The sequence below is a fragment of the Scophthalmus maximus genome, chromosome 7 (assembly GCF_022379125.1).
Source record: "Scophthalmus maximus strain ysfricsl-2021 chromosome 7, ASM2237912v1, whole genome shotgun sequence".
In the NCBI taxonomy this organism is placed as follows: domain Eukaryota; kingdom Metazoa; phylum Chordata; class Actinopteri; order Pleuronectiformes; family Scophthalmidae; genus Scophthalmus; species Scophthalmus maximus.
The window spans coordinates 26129840-26155748 of NC_061521.1; the positions used below are offsets into that span (position 1 = coordinate 26129840).

Genomic DNA, 25909 nt, shown 5'->3' on the forward strand with positions numbered 1-25909 from the left:
ACCTGTGCCTATGACCTATGTCTGTGTGTTTGTTTTACTCATCTGCTCAACTGTTTCTCAGATTGTTGACAATAAGGTGAGATGAAGACTAGTCTCCACCCCGTTCTATTCTATTCTATTCTTCTCTATCCTGAGTCACACACATCTCGTGTTTTCCAGCTCCTCTTTCACTTTTCACCTCGTCCTCTGCTGTTCTGTGTCCCCACCCGGCTGCTTCCTTGCTAAACCATCCATCGATCCGCCGCCGCCGCCCGTCGTCTCGTGACTGATCCATTACGCTCACCGCCACAGTCACTCTCCTCATGACTGACGGTGTCCAGTTCCTGAGCTAATGTGCTTCATTTGTCAAACACACGAGCAGCGGCAGACAGACACAACTGGGGAAACCTGACACTGACCGTGGCATCACAGGGGAACTCCCCCCGCTGCCAGCCTCCAGCTTTTTATAGCCATGACTCGTGACTCACTTGTATATTAAAACATTTTTTTTAATTCCCCACATCCAGTTTTCTGGAGGGGTCACAGAGGTCAGCGGGTTAGGAAGCACCCGGGCCTCTCGTCTATATGAACTGTCTCCGCTCGCTGTGTGTTGAAGCAGATTCGTCAGCTGTTGTGTTTTCATGAGTTGTGCAGGAGGTCCTCCCTTCTGTCGCCATGGTGATGTCACACCAAGACCTACTGCTGTTGGTGAATCGCGCTCGGCCCTTTTATCTCTGACATTTCGGTTGCTGTGCGAGGCCGAACAAGGCGTGAACAACTTCCTGCTCCGCTCCCCGGGCGGTCCGGTTATTGACCGATGGTACATCATGATAATTTACCTCATGATTAATATTTCACAACAACATGAGAGAGAAGAGTGAAGAGGAACTCCTTCGACGCCCATGTTGACACTTTAATGGCTTTAGAGAGAAATTATAGGAATAATTGCGGCAGCCTGTAATTTATCCTTGTTTGTGTGTGTGTGTGTGTCAATATTCACGGTGGTTATGAACTGCCTGAGTGTTGCCAACGAGATCATAAATTGCCATGATGACTACTCTAAAAGCTTTGCGCTGAAATGCCACTTGAGGGTTTGGTCACAAACAGGATTTTTTTGTTAAATACTCAAATACAAGATTGTGCTGTGAATCTCCGCCTGGACGAAGGTGCAGCTGAATCAAATGAATCGATATTAAGATCGTTGTATCGAAGAAAAGACTTGCAAGTAGAGATTGAACCATAAAATCCTCAGGAAAAAATGTTTTACTCACGTTATAAATCACGTGAGAAGTAGAGTCACGTTCTCATAGAGTCGCCCTCTGCTGGTCAGGACACAGAATACAGGCTTCAGGCACTTGAAGTCGTGTTCCTGATCAGCTGACGTGGTTTTATCTCTGCTTTGGTCTCATCCATCAGCTCCTAGTGACGACACAGTTAAACTACACGACAACCTGTGTATACAGGACGTGAACTCGACTTCAGCTTGTCCAGATTCCACAAATTCCTAGAAACATCAGTCAGAACCTAACATGGGCAAATTATGATAATTCAAATTTTTTTAAAAAACAATTGATATCATGTTACCAATAGAATAGCAAATAAAAAGTAATGACTATTAAATTAAAATGTGGAAATTTGACTAAGCTTTGACTATACCCCATTTTTGGATTATTTCATTATAACCAGATTTTCCAAAAATGAGATAAATCATAAAAATAAATATAAAAATAAGTTTTATTTTGTTGATCTAGGAAACTGGGATATTCCATCTTTTAATATATATATATATATACATTTTAGATGGATAAAATATGAAATTGATATGAGTAATACTATTTCTAACATTATTTTCCAAACGTTATATTGAGGACAGGAATTATTTGCCTTTGAGTATTTTTATCTTTCTGTTTACATATTTACATACAGATTTTTTTTTCCACATGCTGTGATGTTTGTTTGCAGGATGATAAATCAGAGGAAAGACTTTCTCAGAGGGCAAGATTTTATTTTCACAAGATTTATATATATAGATATATACAAAACAAACCTGCCGCTGAACTTGGAGTATAAATAAAAACCTTCTCTATGTTTAAATGGACAGAAAAGAAAAGAGGTCGAAGCTGCTCAGTGTCGACGTCGACACTCGAACACAATCTGACGCAGTCGTACATTTGATTCTCCTCATGTATTTCACCTGAAACGTTACGAATGAGCCTCTGAGGCAAATGTGTGAATTTACAAGGCAAATTAAAGCAAATGATCAGAGCAGAAGGTCAAGGTCGTGCATCTCTGCTCCGATTGGACGACTCGTCCTCCTGAAAGAGTCCAGCATGAAACTGAGACAGGTGAGGGGGGGGGGGGGTCGGAGGGTTATTTCCAGACAGTGATGCTTCTAAAAATATCTGGATACGGTTCAGATGTTGCAGAGGGGGGAGAAAGTTTCGACACCTTTAATCAAACAGCGAAAACAAAAAAGAGAGCGAAAGAGATCAGGCAACTTCCTTCCACAGAGTTAAAGACGTTTTGTCTCTAAACTTCTGTCCGTCAGGCACTAAGAGGGGGGGGGCACCTGCATCCCGTGTAATAAGGCGTTCAAAGCAAAAACAAAATATGAAGAGCAACAGAAGCATGACAAACATTTTGACACTGAGAAACACAAAGTGGGAGGAGTCACACTGATGAAACAGGAAGCAGCGGTCGACAGAGGAGGAATCTGGCGAGGGGAAGGAGAAATGGTCTTAGTGTTAAAACAGATATTTATTTATTCATGTGTCTCCCTCCTCTCAACAGTTCCCCAAAAACTTTTTGAAAAAATAAATAAACGTGTGCATCTCGCTGCGTCTACACGATACGTTTTAATTAAAAAAAAACCTTTCATCTCCGCCCAGACGAGTTTTAGCTCCGTCTCAGACACAAACACACGCGAAAACAAAAAAACATCAGACTGTCGTCTCTGCAGTCGGTTGCTCCTGACAGGAAGTGTTAGTGAGTCGTTGAGTTGTGACAGATGAGCACCAATCAGGAAGAGAACGTTGAGGCGTCTGGGTCGTCAGGACCAGCTGTGTCGCGTGAACGCCGCGCAAAACCGTAGCGATTCCTTTTCAAAAACAACTCAAACGTAATTGGTGTTATAACGAAGCTGTCACTGCTTCGTTATAATCTTCTATAAGCGCTTATTAAAACCCTTTATTTTCACCACTGTACATTGTTACAGTTTGTAAAAACGGTTTGTACAAAGTGTGTGAAGGAGGAAGAGGAAGAGGAGGGGGGCGAGATCCAGTGGGAATTAAAAGAAACGAGAGTAGAGACGGATGGAAACGGGATGGTGAACCAGATGCCTCCTCAGGTTCTGTGTGAGTGTGTGTGTGTGTGTGTGTGTGTGTGTGTGTGTGTGTGTGTGTGTGTTTATGTGTGTGCGTGTGTTTAAGTGTGTGTTTGTGTGTGTATTTATAGAGCAGGGGAGTGGTGGCGATCAATAGCCTCATTAAGTTCTCCTGGAAGAAGCAGTTCGATAGAAACACACACACACACACAAAAGCTCCTGTCGTCTGCTTCCTCGGAGCAGTGATGTCATCAGCGTTCCCGCAGCAGCGTTCAGTTCCGAAGAGCAGCGAGTCTGAAGGTGGAGAGAAACACAAACATTAAAATGACATTTCTAAACATTGGTGTCCCACACACACACACAAATAAATATATAAACATGTAAATGTGAATCTGATTTGTCCCCTCACCGTCGGGACAGCTGGTCCTCTCGGTCCTGACTCTGTGAACTCTCTGCGCCCACGGAGGACGTGGCGCCGGCCGGCAGCTGGTTGATCTGGTCCATCACCTCCAGGCCGCTCTGCTCGGCGATCTGGTGGATGAGGTCGTCCACCTGCTCCTGGGGCGTGGTCAGCGTCATGGCCGAGCCCATGGAGTCCTCCATCACCGACGTGTGGACGTCCAGGTTCTGTACTTGAGTTTCAAACTTGTCCATGATGGCGGAAACCTTCTGCAGGTCCATGGAGTTCAGAGCTTTGTCCAGCGCCTTGGTCACCTGGCCCATGTTCTTGGTCACCTGGGGGAAAAAAGAAAGAAAGAGAGGCAGTTATAATATTTATTTGTGTAGATATACTGTACGTATGGAGCAGCTGAACACGGTCACTCACTGTCTTCATGGTGACGGCCGTCTGGACCTTGGACGACACGGCGTCCACGCGTGACGCCATGCGCAGCCAGTTCAGACCCTCGTTCTTTTTCCGGATGGCATTCTCCGCGTACACTCGGGCACAATCCACATTCTTCTGCTGCAAAGCCTGAATAAACATCAGAGGAGTAATTATCTGTGGTTGTTTTGTTTTTTTATCAACCTATGTTAGCAACTCGCTAAAACTCTGGTGCAGATACTTTTAAATGTGAGCGGCAAAAATAAATCGTAACAATAAAAATGGGACTGAAAAAGTTGCATCTGCAAATTCAGCTTTTGTAAACTTCATTTAGTAAAATCTAAATATAGTTCAGAGTTCAGTAAACAACACGAGCTCTGTGATGACAGCATGTGACCTGTTGAACTGGTTCAGAAACGTGAAGCCTGTCGTGACTCAGAGGTGAAAAAAACAAAAGGTTAGTTATGTAACTTCATCGTCCAATGAGAAAACAGGAGAATAAAATATTTTACCTGTAAGAATAATGACAGACATTAAAGAAACAGTGAAACATCAGTGACTGTGTCTGATCACTGCTGGAGCTGCACTGCCCCCTGCTGCCCGACGAGAGACACTGAAATCTACTGAATCCAAACATGGAGCCTCAAAACAGACTTTTTAACTGAGGCCAGGAATCGAACCCCCGAAGTCAACTGTACCATTTTCTGATTTGCAATTTGTGTTTTACTGGTGTGTTTTCTGTTTTGTCACTGTGTGCACTTCAGGGCCACTGTATAAAAGGCAGTCAAAATATTATTGTCAGTTTCATGATTAAAATGGATTGTAAAGAAGAAATATCTGGTTTATATTGTGGATCTAATTCTATTCAACTGTCAATGAGTTGTTTTAAAAAAAAGGAAAAAGGTTTTATTTTTTATTATTACATGTTTACTTTAATTACTTAGGTAAAAGTGAGTACTTGAAAAATACATTAAATGACATTGTTCACTATTTTAAATACAACCTTGAAAAAACTTTTGGGATTTTTTTCCTTTGTCTGTAATGATGCAGGTGGACAACGATGAAGGGAGAGACACATGGATCAAAGACAGAATAGAAACATTATGGATATTAATCATTAACCTCAGTGTACAGGTCACTCACCTTCTTGACCTTGGCCTGCTCCTTCTCCGACTCCTTCTCCGCCTTTTTGGCCAGTCGCTCCAGCTGCTTGGACGTGAACTGTGACCCAACAGGAGAAAGACGGACACGAAATTAATAAGTATTCATTTTTTTTACCAGTTACATCGAGCTGATATGGAATAAACCTGTTTCCATGGATACATACCTTTAGCTGGAAGAGCGTATCTGTGGGGCGACAGTGAGAAAAGGAGTTAGAACTTTCACAATGAACCGTCTGTGACACGTGAGAAGCTCCTTTGTCTTTTCTTCACGTGAGGTGAACTCAAACAAGCGTGAACTAGATTCACCTCCTCGTGCTTCTACGTCTCACCGTTCACGTCCTCGTCCATCCAGACTCACGTGATACATGTAAGACTTTCAGGGAACTTTAATAATAAGTATTAAGTGTATTAAGTTTTGTCATAATTAGTGTGTGAATTCTTGAGTTATTCAACTCACCTGGTGCAGCTAAAAAAAGTAATTCAAGATGCCCCATATCGATACATCGGCCGATATAAATATATATTGGTATGTATGTATATATATATGATTCTACAATGTTGTCCTCAAACCTTTATGACAAAGAAATGTTATTGAGGCTTGATATTTAAGTTTAACCATTAACTTTATCATAAATGAACAAAGAATGACAAATACAACCAAATAAATTGGACTTGAATTAAGAAAAAACATTTATTTTACATCAAATGTAAAAACATAAATGCAAATTGAAATGCTCGTATGAGTTGGCCGATAATATCGGTCGGGCTCTGAACACATCGGCTGTGTGATGCTCACACTTCTGTGAAAGGTTCATATATCGATGTATCGCTCGGGATCTACAAACAACTACACAGTAGAAAAGAAAATCACTAAATTAGAAAATGTTAAGGGGGAAAGGTTGCCAGATATAAACCAAGAAACTTAATATTATTAATACATGTTGAAATACTGTATTTTATTTTGGATCAACTACAATGTCCCTAAAGATCAAACCAGCGGTGGCAGATTTCCCACCATGTTGCTGTGAGACTCGGTCTGTGACTTCCTGTAGCAGAGTGAGACAGGAAGTCACAGACCGAGTCCTCGTGAACAGAGGCTACGTGTTGAAATACAGTTTGACAGTCACGTGCTCAGAAATGTTCATGAACGAGACAAACATGTGGAACCAACAGTTAAAGTTCCGAGTGACGACCACAACAGGCCTGACAGCTAAGCTAAGCTAAGCTAAGCTATCGCTAACCGGCCACCCAGGCTAACGAGCTAATGTTGTTTTTAGGCTGTGAAGTTAAAAGGTGAAATAAGACGCGACTCACCCTCCATGTCGAGACGAGTGTGGAGACGTCAGCTGACCACAGGGACACGAAGTGTTCGGCTCCTCAACCGGCGACAGTCGAATGTGTTTTGATTCTCAGCCCGTGAGCCTCGGACACAGCACTTCCTGGTTCTGAGGGGAGAGTCACGTGACCGGCGGTGGTCGTTCTTCTTCGCCTCTCATTTGTTTGTTGAATCAGGTTAGTGCGAGTACGACACCGCCACTTCTTCTTCTTCTTCTTCTTCTTCTTCTTCTTCTTCTTCTTCTTCTTCTTCTTCTTCTTCTTCTTCTGTTTGATAGATAGATACTTTATTAATCCCAAGCTGAGAAATTCTGGTTCAAAAGTTTAAAGATTTAAAAGGTTTAAAACAACATATTACAAAACATACAAAGTGTTAACTGCATTTCTGAGGTATCAGGTTTAAATTTAAACAATAAAAAATTGCATTATTTTCCCACATAAAGACAGTTTTTCGAGCTGCAATTGTCAATTGATTAATCGTTTAGTAATCGACTGCTAAATTAATCACCAACTTTGCTCATAATCGATTAATCAATTCAAGTAGTTTTTATGAAAAAAGTAAAAATTCTCTGATTTCAGCTTCTTAAATGTGAATATGTTCTGGTTTCCTTGCTCCTCTGTGACAGTAAACTGAATATCTTTGGTGTGTGGACGAAACAAAACATCATGTTGAAGGTTTGAGAAACACGATCGTCATTTTTCAACATTTTATGAACCAAACAACTAATGGATCTATCGAGAAAATAAACGACTCATTAATCGATGACGAAAATAATCCTTATTTGCAGCCCTATAGAATTAACAAACCACGCAGACAGAGTACAGTTACATTTATAACCCAGACGTAAAATTAATAAAATATGATCTATTCTTCAAAGGTCGGGTACTTTTGTCACGTTAAGTTACAGTATTAGGATAGATTTCCCAAAAAACATTTATTATTAGAATATTAGTAAAAGTAATATTGATCATATATAAATATAAATATTTTATGAAAATCATACAATCACGGAGGCTTAAATTGATTTCCAATCTCTTAATGCTGAACACTATAGAACAATATCATTTTACGTATGTTTGTTTGTCCCATGGTTAAACTCCTGTGAGATGAAATTGTGAATATTACTAATAATCAAATGACCATTTTAAACTGAAATGGTGAGTTATTTACATAAATTTCCACAATTACTTGACCATTTTCACTCAGTATTAATAATCAGATATGGCTTACTGTGCACGTTTGTGTTCCTAATATACAGAACAGATTTTCATTTTCTTACTATAAAACAAGAGTTTATTTTGGTTCTCCTCGACCGCCCTTTAAATCCAGTATCTCTTACTGCTGCTGAGCAGGATTAATGTCTGTGACACAGAAAGGACGAGCAAGTGACGGAAGCAGGGAGGAGGAGGAGGAGGAGGAGGAGGAGGCTAAAGCAGTAGCTTCAGAGATTTCTTTGCTTTACACAAAGACTAACAACAACAGAACCAACAACATGTGAGCACCATGTACGTGGCCACGTTCAGAGCTGCGTGTTTCACAGCGGACTGAAGCCTGATGGGGTCTGGACCAAGTCAAAGAGAAGATCCAGGTAGGGAGATGATCCACACAGGCCTTGATGTCGTCTCAGCATAAAAACTTTTCTCATGAAAGATGCAGCAAACAGAAACATTCACAAACTGATCGATGAGCCAGTGTCGCTGCTTCAGGCTCAGTTGATGGATTTGACCTGGATTCTTCCGACATGTTGAAGTTCCTCCGACAGTATTAACGCTGATCACGCCAACGAAGCAGCAACACAATTATCAAAACTCTAAACCCTTCTTACGATGATGATGATGATGATGATGATGATGATGATGGTTGAACAGTTTCTACCTCAGGTCTCTCATCTACCGAGACGCAGTTGGGTTCAGGAGTGTAAGAATGTTTTTGTTGTTGAAGAAGGTGAAAATATTAATCTTAATAAATGAAGCTGATCAGTGTTATAGATAATCGAGGACTAATAGGATGCAGACACAGCGGTAAGGCTATTAAGAAATTGATACAGTTCAGACACTCACACACACACTCACTGCGGTAAATCCTCTTGTCAGCAGGTTCACCTCCGGTCAGTCCCAGGCCAATGAGAGTCCACGTGTGTGAGGACTTAAGTTAGTGGACAGGAATTAAAACAGGCTGGAGAAGTTTGGGTGTAAAATAAAAAGTTCATTGGATTTGTGAATTTTTATGGTAAACCATCACCAAAACAAAAGTAAGGGGTGATGCACACCCCAAAGCCTGCCAATGGAAACTCTTTTGATATTGTAATAATGCCATTTTCATGGTGATGTCATGATGACGTCACTGCCACCATATGATCATAACTTATTTTCTGATCTATATACTGAAAGCTTTGGGTCCAGTCTTTAGTCCCATGGCATGATGTCATCTTCTGACTTCTTTGTGAATTCTTTACAACGTCTCTTATCATATGACGTCATATGATGGGAAACAATTTTCTGACCAAAATAAGCTTTAGATTTTTTCTCTATTATTTGTGGCGCTATCTTGGAAAATGTGTTTTCCAGAAACATACTCTTGAGGAACCTTGACCTTTGACCAATCAGCTCCAAACCTCCCAAATAATATTCCCAACTAGTTTGATGAAAAGCTGTCCGTGTGTCATTAAGTCATTTCGTACACACTCTGTACATCTGACAGAACAGATGGTTTTTTGTATATTTTCTATAACTTGTCTGCTCTCAGTTTCAGAGAACCACCAGCCCCTGTCGCAGCCCAGCACCGATTCGGACTCAGCCAACTCTTCTCCAATTCCGCCGGCCATCCTCATCACCGCTCCGTCGCAAGAAGACTTCCACGCATCGAAGACCACCATGACGATAGCCGACGCCATCAAAGAGCGGCGGCCGTCTTCCACGCCCATCGTCGTGGGGAGGAAACTGGTGACCAGGAAGTGACTCGGAATGTCCCGACGCACGAGGTGAACCGAGAATCAAAGATGGCGTAATATCAGATCCTAAACGAACATAAACAGTGATGGAGGAAGTAGTCAACCAACCCTGATGACGTCATCAAGGTTTCGTTACTTCCATTACAAATTGGGAGGGTGGAGACTTCTGAACATTTAACAGACAGGCTCTAGAAATGGAGGAAGGTCATTTTTAAATAGGTGGTGAGTTCAAACATTATAACTTTAGTCATATAGTTTTTCTTTGTTTTGGCATTTCCTATAAATGATGTCACCAACCTGCTATCTTGCTAACTTCTTAGCCTCTGTAGCTTCTTGAAACCGACAGTCATGTTAATATTAGCGTCCATGTTCATTCATCACAAGTTACATTTGAAGACACCATAAAGCTCAGATGCTTTGTGTTACAATACATTTTTTTTCATACATAAAAGTGAATCACCCAGCATTCATTTGTGTATAATATAAAATTGTTAAATATTGTCCCTTTAAAGAAACTAAAAACATATTTTATAGCTTTTTAGAGCAACATAGTTTCATTAAACACAGAACTTTATTCCAACGATACAATAATATAAGATACGCTACAATAAGAAAAAATACGCGTAACGCAACAATACGATACAAAACGATAAGATGTACCTTTATTGATCCTTCAAAGGGGAAATTCAAATTTGGTACAGCAGCACAGAAGAATAGAAAACAGAATCTAAGGTAGATAAGATAAAATAGAAATATGTTATGTACAATAACTAATACAGTACGTAGAAATCTGACATCATATTGGAGAAATAATTTAAATTTGAAACCCAACTTCTCAGAATGTTTTGAGTACTGCTAGTGCTACATCCATCACCAATATAATAAGTATACTTATGAATTCCACGTCATTCAATGGACTAATTCAGGGATGTCTCATCATCAAATGGAGAAGCGGATATGTGAAAAAACTTCCATATAAATACATATATTTTGTTTTATCACAGAATTCTAAGCAGTTAATATAAAATGGACTTCAAATGATGTGATGTGACGTCACTGTCAAGAAGCAACCAGCTTTAAAACCCCGAAGAAGAAGTAGGTGGCAAACCAAAACAAAATGGCGGCGCCCGTCAGAGCCAGTCGCAGCTCGTCGAGTTGATTCCACAACGACACGATCATCTTCACTCCTGAGGTTGAACGACACGATCTTTGTTGTTTGTATAAAGAATGGACGCCGTCGCAGAGGACGAACCGGACCCGATCAGGCTGAAGTCCATCAAGACCAACAGAACGTTCACTGTGCCGCAGAACTACCGGGTGAGACCCGAGGAGACGTGTCGCCGAACTCTGTTCTACAAATGAGGAATTTACTTATTACCTTTAATACGTCGCTCACAGGTCATCAGTCATTACTGTTTGTTAATGTACACGACCGAGTCAATAATTCGGCATGTATATTTTATAAAGGCAACCGTCAGAATTTTAGCTGTGACACTGTACCTATGTAAACAGTCCTGATACAAAACAGCTCAAATGGTCGCCAGTGTTGTTAAAATAGCAGATTTCTGAATGGAGTCTGGTGAGAGTGAGAGGAAACGTGTGCACTTTGTGTATAACTCGTGGGGTTGAGAGATGTGTCATGTGACATCTCACCTGTTGTTCCTCTCTGTTCCAGTTCGGCAGCTGCAGAAGTGTCCGGGAGTTTGAGAAGTTCAACCGGATAGGAGAAGGAACTTACGGCATCGTGTGTGAGTCTTTCGTGTTACACACACACATGCACATATACATATATATATACATTGTATATCAATTGATTGGTTATGATTGGTTATGTTAGGTTGAAAATAACCATGAAAACTCAGAGATGAGAAACTGTTCAGAGTTTCTGATTCCACAACAGCTGATCTGAGTTTATCTCTACTTTGACTTTATTTAATAAAAGAAGTCACTTCTGAACTATATTTAGTGCAGATTTTAAAATTAAAAGACTTTCTTCAATATGAAATGATGACTATGTGGCAGGAATGTGACCAATCACGTAGATCAGAGTCTCATGAGGATGAAACCATCGCACACAAACAAATCATGGAGGTTGGTTTCACAGTCAGTTAAGTTCATCTCAGTGGCTGGAAACGTAAAAAGAGTTTTCCTGATCTTAGGTGTTATTTAACAAACTTTTTACTCTGTAAATAAACCTTGCTCCCGTTTCTTGTCGCAGACCGAGCCCGTGACACCAAGTCCGATGAGATCGTGGCGTTGAAGAAGGTCCGGATGGACAAAGAGAGAGATGGTGAGACCGCTTCCTCTTTACCTCTGATTCATTCTCATATCTCTTGTGTCTCTCTGCTCCCTGGTGGTGGCAGTAGAGAAGAAATGTCACATTGTCACCAAAATCAATATGGAGGATCCGCTGGTGATCGTGAATATCATCTAGTCTGTCCTTATCTTAAATATCTTACTGTTGTACAAAGTGTTGGATGTAGACGATCAACCAGCCCACATTGTCATCACTTCAAATCCAAAATCATGTCCAGAGTCTCCAGACATTTTATTTCCTGGTTTAAAAAAACATTGCCCTGCTCTCTGTCTGACAGGAATCCCCATCAGCAGCCTGAGAGAGATCACCCTGCTGCTGAGGCTGAGGCATCCCAACATAGTGGAGCTGAAGGAAGTGGTTGTGGGCAGCCAGCTGGAGAGGTAACGCACGTGCGCACACACACACACACACACACACACACACACACACACACACACACACACACACACACACACACACACACAACTCACTCAGCACAACTTGTGTGTTAGTTTTTTTAACCTTTGACCTTGTGTGTGTCGTGTTTCTGTTCCAGTCTGTTCCTGGTGATGAGTTACTGTGAGCAGGACCTGGCCAGTCTGCTGGAGAACATGCAGACGCCGTTCTCCGAGGCTCAGGTAGGACAGAGTCAACATCTCACCTCATATTCATACGTTCAGATTTTCTAAGAAAGCCGCACGTGTCTTCATTTATATGAACTGGTGACATAATTCCCTCACTAGTGGTTGGTCCTGCCCTGGGCTTTGGGACCATATTAGTGGTCCCGTCGTAAAGAAGATCACAACATTAGTGACGCATCACGCATGGTTGTGTAATTGTTGCTTGACTTTAATTTTTATTTTTGAGAAATACGTTAACTTTCACATTTTCACAAAAATCACTAATTTGCCTGACGTGAAGGGTTTAATTTTGTTGTATTGTATAATTGTATAATTTTCTTTTCTTTTCCAGGTGAAGTGTATCGTCCTTCAGCTGCTCAGAGGTTTAGAATATCTCCACCACAACTTCATTATTCACAGGTCAGTCACAGACATTTACTGGAAACCACAACAACGTACGCTCCTAAATCTTGGCAAATTGTATTTTCTAAAATGTTAGCATGTTAGCAAACCATTCAATTCTCTAGCTGACTAGAACTAGCTATAACATCTGGCCTGCTTACTCTCCTGTTGCACTGAATAGAAAGAACATCCAGCAGAAGCTAACACTAGCAGCTAGTAGTTGCATGTTACAATGGGGCTGCTTTGCTAAACTCTGGCTAGTTAGCTACCTAACAGTTTGTCTGATTAACTTAAAATTAACAGTTTATTTAGATTTAGTACATTTCACATTTTGGAGTTGTAGACATTTGAAAAATGTTTTGTCTCAATCTGTATTTGTTTATTATTCGTGCGTGCCTCGTTCTCAGTCTAGCACGATGCTGCAAGTTCTTGCTAATTTGTGACACAATTTTCTTCCATTTTCTTTGTATAATGACTGTTTTTTTTTTTTATCAAATAATGAATTGATATAAAAACATGCTGTGACGCTCGTGGGCCTCCGTAGCCTCCGTAGCCTCCTCACCCTCTTGTGTCTCCTCACCAGGGACCTGAAGGTTTCTAATCTGCTGATGACAGACAAAGGCTGCGTTAAGATCGGTGAGGCTCTGATCTCATTATACCTGCACTTACACACTGGAGGCCAAACCCACTGACCTCTGACCTCTCTCTCTCCTACAGTGAACTTTTGACTGACTTTTTTTCTGTGACAGTAAATTTGAATATTCTCTGTTTGAAAGGATGTTTGCACTATATTCATATCTTCTCATTTCCAATTCAAAAATTGCACCGGACTGTAAATACATTTTTGTTCTCCTGTATTTTTTTAAATCTTTTTCATCTTTAGTTTTTAGTATATATCTTTTTCTTTACGTAATTCTACTTGTGTGAAGGGAAACTTGCAGAATAAGAAGTTGCCCAGTGCGTACTTACGTTTAACCGTGTACATGACAATAAACTTCTGGAATCTTTAATTATATTGGATTAAAGAATCTTAAATTTTCATGATGGTGCTGATGAAAACCAGGCGATACGGTTGAAAACTTTAGAGAAAGAGAGAAAGTTGGACCTTGATTTAAGATGATTTTGTCAAACTACCACCTCTCCTACGAATACAAGGTCACCAATTAATGTTCAAGCGGCTACAATCTAGGATTTGCTGCTTTTCTCTGTTTTCCAACATTGTAAATAATGAATCTTTGAGTTTCCATATGTCACTTTGGCATATTGACAGTGATTAATCGATTGATCCTTTGTCCCAGCTGATTTCGGGTTGGCGAGGATGTACGGTATTCCTCAGCAGCCCATGACCCCCCGGGTGGTGACGCTGTGGTGAGTGTTGATCTCTGTGTGTGTGCGCGTGTGCATGCTGAAGTTGTGCAGCCTCAGTGGAAACTCTTTCCTGTTAATCCCTCTCAGTAATCCTCACCTGTATTAGCTCAGACTGTGTCACGTTATGCAACTCCGTCTTCCTAACGTCACGTTGTCGTGCCTCCGCAGGTACAGAAGTCCAGAGCTCCTCCTGGGGACCAAGAGCCAAACTACAGCTCTGGACATGTGGTGAGTGTCCTAATACTCACGAACCGTAAATCATGAGCGACCTGGAGGGAAAGTCGAATTATGATTTGATTATTTGCTATTGAACTAACCCAGTTATTTTGCTGTCGCAGGGCGGTCGGCTGCATCGTGGCCGAGCTGCTCGCTCACAAACCTCTGCTGCCGGGAACCTCGGAGATCCAGCAGGTCGACCTGATCGTCCAGCTGCTGGGGACGCCCAACGAGAACATCTGGCCGGTGAGACAAACAGCTGTGAAGACCACGTCCTCAGGAGGTCTGATGATGATGATGATGATGATGATGATACGTGTGTGTGTGTGTGTGTGTGTGTGTGTGTGTGTGTGTGTGTGTGTGTGTGTGTGTGTGTGTGTGTGTGTGTGTGTGTGTGTGTGTGTGTGTGTGTGTGTGTGTGTGTGTGTGTGTGTGTGTGTGTGTGTGTGTGTGTGTGTGTGTCAGGGTTTCTCTCAGCTGCCCCTCATCAGTCAGTACAGTCTGAGGAAGCAGCCGTACAACAACCTGAAGAACAAGTTCACCTGGTTGTCTGAGGCTGGACACCGACTGCTCAACCTGCTCTTCATGTACAACCCACAGCGCAGGTACGCACGCACGCACGCACACGTCGATCAAGGCTCCTGTGGATGGATTGAAGACGCGCCGATCAAGAAAAAAACAATAACACCGCTTCACTGATGGCGGCCATCTTCTACTTCAATCTTTTTTGTTGTTTGTTTTTTTGGACCAATCGAGAGGAGGATGTGAACCGGGCCGATGAGGCCAGAGAACCTGCCGATTGAACTGATTTAACTCCACGACAGTTAAATGATCTTTGACCATCAGTCGCTGATTCTGTTTTCTTCTTCCTGATCCAGAGCAACTGCCAAAGACAGTCTGGAGAGTTCCTACTTCAAAGAGAAACCTCTACGTGAGTAAAACAATACAGAGAATCAGTTTTGTCTCGTCTCTGCACTCGTTAACGGCCGATTTCTCTCTGCGCAGCCTGCGAACCCGAGCTGATGCCGACCTTCCCTCACCACCGCAACAAACGTGCTGCTCCTCGCGTCGAGAGTCGCAACAAACGGAGCAAAGTGTGATGAGGACGACGAGGATGTGATGAGGACGACGGTTTCTGTTCACGAAAACGTAGATTTGCTTTTAAGGAACGATTACTAGATTTAATTGTTAATTCATTTTGAACACAACTTCAGACAAATGTTTTCACAGATCAGAGCAGGACGCGACGCTCTGGACTCAAGCATAACACTGAAAACGTTTTCTTCTATTAGCTTCTGGATTAATGTCTGCACACGAAAGACGTTCAAGGTAACGAGTTTTGCTTTTTACATTCATACGGAGACGCTGTGACCTTGCATGGCGAGAAAATGCACGAGAGCTGTCGCACTGGAGCTGAGAGGAGATTGTCTTCGACAGAAACGGGACTGAAGAAGAATCTGCCGTTCTGGTTTGGAGAAAACACAGAATGAAAGGAACTTTGTACGAACGTTTTGTTTCCTGTGGACAGAGACAGCAAAGTCGTGGTGACGCCAATCATCTCGTCTCTGAAGAGTTATTTTCTGAAAATGTTGGAACTTTTCCTTTTTTCCTTCAGGCTGAACGTCGACTGTAAATAAATAATCCGCGGCCTAGTTGGAGGAAAACGAGGCGAACATCTGAACATGTGATACTTTTTGTGTAAGATATTAAACACAAGAAAAAATGTCAAACCAGCAACTGTGCCTTTATTTTTTTTTTTCTCCCATTTGAAATGTCAGTTTTTATTCATTCAGGTTAAATAAGTTGTCAAGGTTACATGGCCCAGAGGCAGAGTAGGACTGTTAGTAACTATGGAACCTGGACAAACACACGAGCACCGAGCCGGCGACAGGTCGGAGATTTCAGAATAAATGTCCGACGGCAGTTTGATGTTTGAAGATGATTTCTGCACTGACGACAGAATAAATACTGAACTCACGGTGACGACCGTGTCGGCCTCGAGAGTCTGAACCTCCCGAATTAAACAAAGCAAAAACTAGACTCAGTCAAAAAAGGTTGACGAACAACATACTTCAGTCAAGTTACATGTCAGCTGTGAACCAACACGTGGAATAAATAGTGTTTTTAAAACTGTTGAACATGTCAGGAACATAGACTGTAAAGAAAGATGGACGACATGTCAGCTTCCCAAAAATGAAGCCAAATAATCAGGATCACCCCCTGGTGGCTGGCTGCAGTATAGGTCATAAGCCCCGCCCCCTCCATGTAAGCAGATGGGACAAAAAAAATAATCTGTGTAGACGTTTAAAGCCCCAGAGTGTAATCTTTATAATTTTCTGGCGACATCTGGTGGTAAAGTTCCAAAAGCCGCAACCAACTGAGCGACCGACAGGGGACACTTTATGGTGGCGCACCGCTGATTCAGTTTCCGGTCTCGGGCAGCGTCTGAATATTCAACGTGAACGCAACGTATTCTGGAGCGTTTAGTTCAACAACTGTGTTCAACACGACGTAAAAACATGGAGACTCACACGGAGGTCGGTCCACCTCATGGAACTATATTTAACTCTTATATGAACACAGAGTTATGGACAATATATTCAATTTCAGTGGATAAGTTCTTCTAAATATTACACGCTGTAGCTTTAAATACATTTAGGTAGTTTGTTCAAGTGTTTCATGTTTCTGATCAGTTTGGTTTTCATCAGTTATTTGATGATATAAAAATATGATTGACACCTGACACTGACTCATCATATTGTACTCAATGTGAGGAAGTGGAGACACGTCGTCCATATTTGTTCTATGATCAGGACAAAACAAAAATCAAATTGTGAGGTCTGAGGCATCGACACAAACAAACCAACACACGTCAATAAAAGAAAAGCGGCTCATGTAACAGACAGACAGACGAGGTGCATTCTGGGAAACGGAGTACAGAAGTTTCAACTGAATCTCGGCTCCTGGGTCTTTTATAGTTGCTGCTCTGGAGCTTTGTGATGTGAAATAGAAGATTTTTTATTATTATTCCGGCTGCTGATCAAAAGTATGAATCATCTACAATTCCAAATTTTGCTGAAGAAGATCCTGGCTTGTGATCGAAAGTTCCAGAACAGCTACTAAAGGGACACGGAGAGTGAGACATTTCCTCTCAAGAGAAACTAGAGGATCGTTCTTCAAGTTTTCTGGATCGAGGGATTAATACGACGTTCGGACACGGAGCAGCGATGATTCATTAATTTAACAAAAGTAACGAGGGCTCTTTAACATAATGGACATTTACAGTAAGACACACAAGTTTAATAAAAAAACACACGCTCGCATGCCTGGCAGGAGAACTTCACTTCCTTTTTGTTTGGGTTGTTTCTTCTTCGGGGCGTCGCCGTCCTTTAAAGTGCACGATGACGACGACACGTTCCGTCCTTCAGTCGACAAACTTCACGTACGTAAAATCAAACGCAGCATCAAAGCGAGTTTAGATGAAAAGTTCTTCGTCCAACCATCACTGAACTTTTTTTTTTTTTCATTGTTGCATTTGGTCAAACGTCCTTCAAGGATTTAAAGATTAAATAAAACACCAGCCTGGATGATTAGAGGATTTCTTCTTTTCCGGTCAACCAAACCAGTCCTTTTATTTCAATCCACGAGAGGGGGCGACCCCGAGCGTTCGGCTGAGAGATGAAGGTCTACAGGATGAAGCAGAAGAAGAAGAAGAAGAGGAGGAGGGGGCTGGGCCAGTGGAGCTCCGCCCCTCAGCCCTCCATCCCAAAGTCATCTGTGAACTTCTTGACCTTCAGCAGGTCTTCAGTGTTGACGGTGGGACGGGTGGTGGACAGAGAGCGCAGCATGTCCGACTGCAGCGGACGGACAGACGTCAGTCAAACATATTTCATCATAATATTAATATTAAAAATACTTGGACTGGTAAAAAATGTGTTATTTTAGGAGTCTGGTGAATTAGCGTGGAAAAATGACTCGATAGCGCCACCTACAAAATTGGTAACGATCAAGCGAGACCAAAAAGTTTCGCCGAAATAAACGGAACTTGGAAGACACTTGCATCACGTAAGGACGTATTTTGGCACATCGTACTTTAACGAACTCCTCCGACAGATTTCGCACTAGCAGCTTCAAATGTGGTGTGTGTCATCTCCAGACCTATGGAATCATAAGTTATCAAAATCCGCACTTTGCGTCAAAGGCCGTCGTCGTGACGATATTCGATCCTTCACAGTTAAACAGGAAGTTGCTCCTAATCGAAGGTACATGGTTCGATCTGACCCAAACACAACAGCCTTGATAACGGTCCCGCCCATAACACATCTACATGTCAATATAATAAAAACTTTAAAAGTATTTTTAGATTTTTCTTTAAAAAGGTTCAAAGTCTGATCGACTCGACTTCCAGTCTCAGCGTTCGGTTCACAGACGACAGATATTATATATATACTGTATATAATATATAATTGAGGTCTCACCATGCAGACGATGGGTTCCAGTAGCTTATCACTGGGAACATCCATCCAGGTCATCTCTATGGCTGCAGGGTCGCCGGGGGAACAAGGAGTCAAGAGGTCGTCCACCGTCAGTTGGTTGTTGCTGCGGGATGGACCGCGAACCTGCGGGAGGAACGACGAGACAAAAAGTAACTCAACGTCACACGTGAGATGATTCAATGTTTTATATGGTCTTTGATGAGATTCACCTTTTTGAAGTGCGTGGCCGACTGCACCTTCCTCACAGGCTGCATGAGGGCGTCGCGCACAATGACGCTGATGTCCGCTCCCGAGTAGCCGTCCGTCTTGTGGGCGAGCTGCCGCAGGTCGGCGTCGCTCAGGCTGTGTGGCGTGTTGCCGAGGTGGAGACGGAACATCTGCGAGCGAGCCGGCTCCTCGGGCAGGGGGATGTAGATCCGCTTCTCGAATCTGCCGCAGCGACAAGAGGACAGATGAGGCCCGATCAATCGCACGCCGATCAACTGATCGACTTAATGCAGCTTGTGACAGATAAACTAAACGTGTGAGGAATATAAACATCTATGATTAGTGAAGAAGAAGATATGATGTAAACAATACATCTGTCAAATTTTGGGTTCATTGTGTTGTGTGACCTCTGACCTTCTGCGGATGGCAGCGTCCAGCACCCAGGGGATGTTAGTGGCTCCCAGCACCAAGATGCCGTCGTTGTTGTTTCCCACTCCTACAAAAAAAAAACAGAGGGCGTCAGTCAGTCAAAACGACGCACTTCCTGTTTCCCTCCCGTGTTATTTGATTTCTCTACATTCTCACCCTGCATCTGGACCAGGAACTCCGTCTTGATGCGGCGGGCGGCCTCGCTCTCGTTCTCGTTCCTGGAGCCGCACAGCGAGTCGACCTCGTCGATGAAGATGATGGAGGGTTTGTGTTGGCGAGCCAGATCGAACAGATTCTTCACCAGCCTGGCGGCAACACGAGCAGGGAGAGAGAAGAGGTTAAGTTTAATTATCTTGATACTGACAAAAAGCTGTTCCGCTCCAGTCCACCAGGCGGCGGTAACGCAGAAGACGACACAACAACGATAACGATAAATGAGCAACACTACAACAGCAGCAGCAAACGTGGAGGAGATTCAAATCGTGCTGCTGTTGATCGGAAAAGAGACGAGTACGAGAAACAAAGTGTTTTCATAACCCACGGAACACTCGACTTAAAATAAGGAAAAGGATTTTACGAGCTACAGTAAAGACTGACAGAGTATTTTCCCCCTTCAACAGAGACTTTTTGGAGGTGAAAAGATTGAGCCATAACTTCCATAACGTGGTGGAAAGCACAAAAATCCTGCAAAGGTTCCTGGTTCCTGGGGAAAGTTCCTGAGGTGGAAACGCATCTTGAACTAACGAGTCAGATTTCTGTTCTGTCCCATCTCAACTGGAAACATCTGTATCACTGTACGTACTTCTCACTCTCTCCCAGCCACTTGGACATGAGGTCGGAAGAGGAGACGGAGAAGAAGGTGGAGTTGTTGGCCTCCGTGGCCACGGCCTTGGCCAGGTAGGACTTCCCCGTCCCCGGAGGCCCGAACAGGAGGATTCCTCTCCACGGGGTCCGTTTGCCTAGTGAACAGGGCGAGACGCACCATGAACGTCGGGATCAGATTATTAACATGTTCCAGCAGTTCAGAGTAAATCAGACACCGACATTAACGTGATAACATTTTGTTGAAATATCACAAATTAAAGCTTCGATATGACATGATTTGTTTGAGAACCATCGGGAAAGTTGAAAAATCTGACGATACTACTGTGATAAATGTTGTGATTTGGAAGATTCATTAACAAGAAAACATCCCTTCGAACACTACTGCTGAGATTAAGGGTTCAGAAGATTAATAGATGAATAATTGAATATCTAAACTGTTGGTAAATTAGACTCTGTGTATCAGTCTCAGCTCTGAATCTCACCTGTCACATTATTAATAAAATTAATAATCGGTACTTGGGGGATGAAGATGGGCGGGTACCTGTGAAGAGGTGAGGGAACTTGATGGGCAGGATGACGGCTTCCTTCAGAGCTTCTTTTGCTCCTTCCAGTCCGGCCACATCGCTCCACCGGACGTTGGGCTTCTCCATCACAATGGCACCTGTTCACACAGACAAAAACATGGTTATCTTTTTCCCACAAAATACTGAATGTCACACAAACAATAAGATTGATCAGGCGTGATCGTCTCGACCGTCTCACCCATGAGCTGCTCCTGCAGTTTCTTCTTCTCAGGGTTTTCTCCCTCGCTGTCACTGTCGCTCCTGCAACACAAACAAAAGACATGAACCTGACAAATGACAACGCAGCCCACTAGAGGGCGATCTGACCATTTATACCATGGACGATCTAAATTTGGAGAATGATTTGATTTTCAGAGGAATGGTACAGAGCGCGGGAAAGTTTCTGAGCGAAATGCGGATACCGTTATGACTCTAATACATGACAGATATATATATATATATTTTTTTTAAATGGAGAAAGTACCTGTGTAATTACGGTATTTTGCAGAGCGTTGCATTGTGGGTAATATGTAGCATTTTATGTTGCTAGGCTAGCGAGTAGGGATGCGCAGCGAAACCCGGTATTAAACAGGCCCCAGGCCTAAATTATGAAAGACCGTAGTATCAATAAGCTCTGACGTTATCGAGGCTGCGAACGGTATTGAAGAAATTGAGGGATTCGTATATAATGAACCTTCGCTATTCCCAATCCTGAGGAGAGTGTCGGAGCCTATCAGGTGCAGGGGGCGGGGCCAGCTCTTTCAGACCTGCTCCACGTGACGATGGCGCAAAGAGTTAACCGGTCGAAAGTGTACAAATGTTTTGTAAGTAAAGGCAGTACCACGAGCGATCTGTCGAAACATTTGGTGAAAGGGAAAGTTCACTACTTCTGCTGGTCAAACACCGGACATGTTATCAACTTGTTTTTTTTCTTTTTGGCTGACTTGCTTTTTATGGATAATCTAGATGATGCGCAAAATTCCTGATTCTGATCGTGGTTAGTGATTCTATCCCAAAAGATCGCCCCACACAAAGCGTTCGACTCCCACACCTGTGAAAAAACATACAACGTACTTGTCATTGCTCTGCGCCTCCTTCACGGGCTTCTTGCCCTGCTTGTCTTTGTTCTTCAGGTAGTCCTTGAGCTTCTCCGCTCGGTCCAGGTACTGCATGCACTTGGCTCGTATGCTCTCCTTCGCCTTGTCGCTGTGCGCCTCATCTGGAGGAAAGAGTAACATTACAAATGAACCCACATAATGTTTTGAAAGAAAGCAGGTACTGTAGCGCTCGGGTCGTCGCTCACATTTGATGGCGTGAAGGAAATACTCCACGGCGTGTTGATACAGGCGCAAGGCCTCCTCATAGTTCTTCGCCTTGTCTTCTTCCGTGGCTTTGGTCACAAGATCGATCGCTTTCTGGAAACGACAGCAGAGGAAACGATGGACGAGGACGGAGGGAAAAGATGGAGACAGAAAAACAACAGCTTCAACCAAAACAAAAGCTTGTCGCGATAATTACGTTATCGAATTATCGGACGATATAGGTACATGGCGACCACCATCATTTTTGCCGACCTCGATATTTGACCGTTTGTTTACATGAGAATGAATGTTACTAAAATATTTTAGGGCTGCAACTAACGATTATTTTCATAATCGATTAGTCTGTCGATTATTTCCTCGTTTAATCGATTCGTTGTTTGGTTCATGAAATGTCATAAGAAGGTGAAAAGTGTCGATCGTGTTTCCCAAAACCTCAAGAGGATGTTTTTGTTTTGTCCACACACAAAGAAACCAGAAAATATTCACATTTAAGAAGCTGAAATCTGAGAATTTTGACCTTTTTTTCTCCATAAAAACTACTTGATTAATCGATTATCAAAAATAGTTGTTGATTAATTTAGTAGTCGATCACTAATCGATTAATCAATTAACTGTTGCTGCTGTAAAATTTTAGCCGAACTGAAATGAGATCCGTTTATAATTATTATTATTATTATTATTATTATTATTATCAGACGGTGTCACCGTTATAAACGTCCTCCAGCTGACAGTGGACGCTAGTTAGCGGTCCACAAACACCACAATTCATTCACACATTATTTCTACATTGTTTTCCTTAGCCAGAACAATATATAATGGTTGACACGTGTTAGTTTTAATATAATAAAAGCTCAGTTGACTAAAACTGACTTGCTAACAGATGTTAGCAGGGGGGTTTGGCGTCAGCTGTTTTGCTATCGGGGGTTAGCTAGCCAGGCTAGGCTAACAGTTAGCCCACTCACAGTTAGCGCTACGGCTCCTCACGTTACCTGCAGAGTTGACGTGGTCATTTCATCTCACTCTTCCGCCTCAGATTTAAATCGTCAACCGGCTGTGGACGCGTGACGAGCCGCGGTCGCTAACGGTGCAGTGTTGTTGTTGTTGTTGTTGTTGTGTGTGCGGCAGACATGACAGAGACCAGCGGCTAACGACTAAACCAACAAGCTAACTGGTACTAAGCTAACTTCCGGTTTGAGCTTTCAAAAGTAAAACAATATAATGCCAAAGTGCACGCCATGAAAATGACACATATTCGACCTAATAACAAATATACTATGGATGAATTATTTGCTTCATTCAATTACAATACCTCTATAAATGACACAATGATATAAATGCATCATGTCGATGTCATTTTCATTTTGTTGATTTTATCCCCTTATACGATTATTGGCTTTTGAATCGTTTGAACTAGCAAACATACATAAAAACCCACACTTCCACCCCCAATAAATTATCTAAACAAACAAAAATAAATACATACATAATCAAAAGAAGCAGAATAAAAAAAATATATAAATATGAATAATAATAAAAACATACTTAAGCAACTAAGCAACATAAGTTGTATGCACAATTAAAGAAAGGAAAAAACATTTTGTTGATATTTTTAAACGTGAATTAAAAAACCTGCCTATTTAGTCTGGCCTTTCTGTCGCATTTTATAATGTATTTTTTATTATTAATACTAATTTTTCATCATTATTTGTTTTGTTCTATATATTTTTTAACTAAAATCTCTTTTGATCATTATTTTGCTATATTAAACTTTATTGATATTTTATATCTTAATTCATTTTCTCTGTAGTACTTATAGTACCTATTGCTTATTGCTAGTTTTTATTATTTAAAATGTACATACACTTTTAATCAGTTAACACATGTATGTTTTGTCAATCGCCTGTGAAGCACTTTGAAATGCGTTTGATTTGTTTGAAAGGCTTTTGATAAATAAAGTTAGATTGATTGATTGTTTTGACGACACTAAGCTACTATTTCCGGTCTCGTGGCTGAGACTTGCAACTTGACAATTGGTCTTCAGGGTCTGCGACGGCCGCCCCCTAGCGGCCACGTTGGTACTGCAGCAGTCGCACAGCCACAATAAAAGAAACATCAACAGAATAAAACATATTTACTAAAACAACACAGCAAAACCACGCACGTGATGTAATTTGTAACAGTTTTATTGGTGGATATTTACATTGAAAGTTATTATTACAATGCTATCATACATTTTATACTACTATGACGAATCATTGTCGCAGCATTTGATCCTATTGTGACTTTTCAGTTTTTTAATGATTGTGTTGGACGCAAGCTGCCACAGACTTTTTTTTGTTTTACCTTTGGTTAAAATTTTTAACAACAACCCTTTTCTTCGAAGCATCGCTTAGTTTGCATAGACGTTGATAAACACCAGGTCGGAAATAAAGAGAATCACGTGGAGATGAGGTTTTTACATTCACGGTTGGAAGGGGTTCGACAGGTTAGTGCATCGAGCTCAGAGAGGGGACGGTGAGAGGAACGTGATTAATACGACAAGAAAAGTGTAGTTTAATAAAAAAGACGAAGATGGAATTCGTCACTTCACTGTTGCTGCAAATGTTGCAGGAAGAAAAACTTGTAACTCAAACCTCCTGCTTCTCTTTTAATCATAAGCTGGGGAAAAAAACTAAATATAGCTCTATGAACTATACGGTTACACTTTTTGTTTGCTTTAATAAACAAGCAAAAGATAAAAAATAAAAGTGTTTTCAAAAAACAGCACAAGTCCAAAAGCTTCTTTATACAGGCGATCGTGTTGTGTGTGATCCTGTTATATCAGCAGACGCTGAGGTAAACACTCTCATTAAAGGGCCAGTGTGTGAGATTTAGTGGCATCTAGTGGTGAGGATGCAGTTGGCTGCACCAACTTAATAATACCTCCCTTCCCAGGCGTGTAGGAGAAACGGCGGTGACGTTTCTCTCTAGAGTCAGTGTTTGGTTTGTCCATTCTGGGCTACTGTAGAAACATGGCGGACTCTGTAGTGTAACGAAGACATGTCAGTGAAACATCGTTATTATGAACATTATGTAACATTTCTGCCGATGAGATCCCATGAAATCCTTCACACTGGACCTCTAATGAGCAGATGAACTAAAAGGGGGCGGATCCTAATTCGTGTAGCTAAATTTCAACGCTGCTCAATTTGGGTACAAAACAAAACAATCACATCATTTACCCAAAGCGGAGTCAGAAATAAACAAACGGCTAATTTTTGTTCAAATTAACTTTCAAAGGAAAGTAAAGGTTCATTTTTGACCTTGGAAAAAGCTGTTTGCCCATTTTTCTTCCCCCCCAGAGCTTTCAGCTGCATCTTCATCATGTCACATGAACTGACGCCATCATTTAATTATCAAACTGCTAAAATTGGTACATTTGGGATTTAGGTGAAAGATAAAACCAAAAAATAATCCTTCACTTTTACGTCTATTCGCAAACATAGTAGTGAAATATTGTCGCCAGAAACAGAGCTGAGACATTTGGAATGTTAATTATTGGTCACTGTCATAATACGTAAGCAACAGGTGTCATTTGGAGAAAAAAAATGTC

The 25909-nt window shown here is 41.8% G+C and overlaps 3 protein-coding genes across 6 annotated transcripts; 1 reads left to right on the forward strand and 2 right to left on the reverse strand.

The window, feature by feature from the left end:
- Positions 1-1967: 1967 nt before the first annotated feature.
- Positions 1968-6743, reverse strand: chmp1a (charged multivesicular body protein 1A). The gene is made up of 6 exons (XM_035641588.2): positions 6602-6743; positions 5452-5471; positions 5268-5345; positions 4128-4274; positions 3711-4036; positions 1968-3595 (listed from the first exon to the last, which is right to left on the reverse strand). The coding sequence occupies exons 1-6, from the start codon at positions 6606-6608 to the stop codon at positions 3574-3576; spliced, it is 600 nt and encodes a 199-aa protein (XP_035497481.1). The 5' UTR covers positions 6609-6743; the 3' UTR covers positions 1968-3573.
- cdk10 (cyclin-dependent kinase 10) lies at positions 6663-16205 on the forward strand. Of its 3 annotated transcripts, XM_035641587.2 has the most exons (15): positions 6663-6799; positions 9369-9603; positions 10800-10890; positions 11249-11321; positions 11792-11863; positions 12168-12270; positions 12426-12507; positions 12842-12909; positions 13475-13527; positions 14190-14259; positions 14428-14487; positions 14598-14721; positions 14941-15080; positions 15354-15406; positions 15481-16205. In XM_035641587.2, the coding sequence occupies exons 2-15, from the start codon at positions 9587-9589 to the stop codon at positions 15573-15575; spliced, it is 1101 nt and encodes a 366-aa protein (XP_035497480.1). In that variant the 5' UTR covers positions 6663-6799; positions 9369-9586; the 3' UTR covers positions 15576-16205. The 3 variants fall into 3 exon arrangements, with proteins under 3 accessions (XP_035497480.1, XP_047189084.1, XP_047189085.1); XM_047333128.1 differs by lacking the exon at positions 6663-6799 and having other exon boundaries at positions 9281-9603; XM_047333129.1 differs by lacking the exons at positions 6663-6799; positions 9369-9603 and adding an exon at positions 11596-11664 and having other exon boundaries at positions 10822-10890.
- On the reverse strand, positions 15093-24095 carry vps4a (vacuolar protein sorting 4 homolog A). 2 transcript variants are annotated; one of them, XM_035641586.2, is made up of 11 exons: positions 23307-24095; positions 22299-22410; positions 22070-22214; positions 21195-21256; positions 20974-21093; positions 20410-20566; positions 19764-19912; positions 19593-19674; positions 19181-19400; positions 18954-19094; positions 15093-15116 (listed from the first exon to the last, which is right to left on the reverse strand). In XM_035641586.2, the coding sequence occupies exons 1-11, from the start codon at positions 23325-23327 to the stop codon at positions 15108-15110; spliced, it is 1218 nt and encodes a 405-aa protein (XP_035497479.1). In that variant the 5' UTR covers positions 23328-24095; the 3' UTR covers positions 15093-15107. The 2 variants fall into 2 exon arrangements, with proteins under 2 accessions (XP_035497479.1, XP_035497478.1); XM_035641585.2 differs by lacking the exon at positions 15093-15116 and adding an exon at positions 17972-18329 and having other exon boundaries at positions 23307-23965.
- Between the last annotated feature and the right edge of the window lie 1814 nt (positions 24096-25909).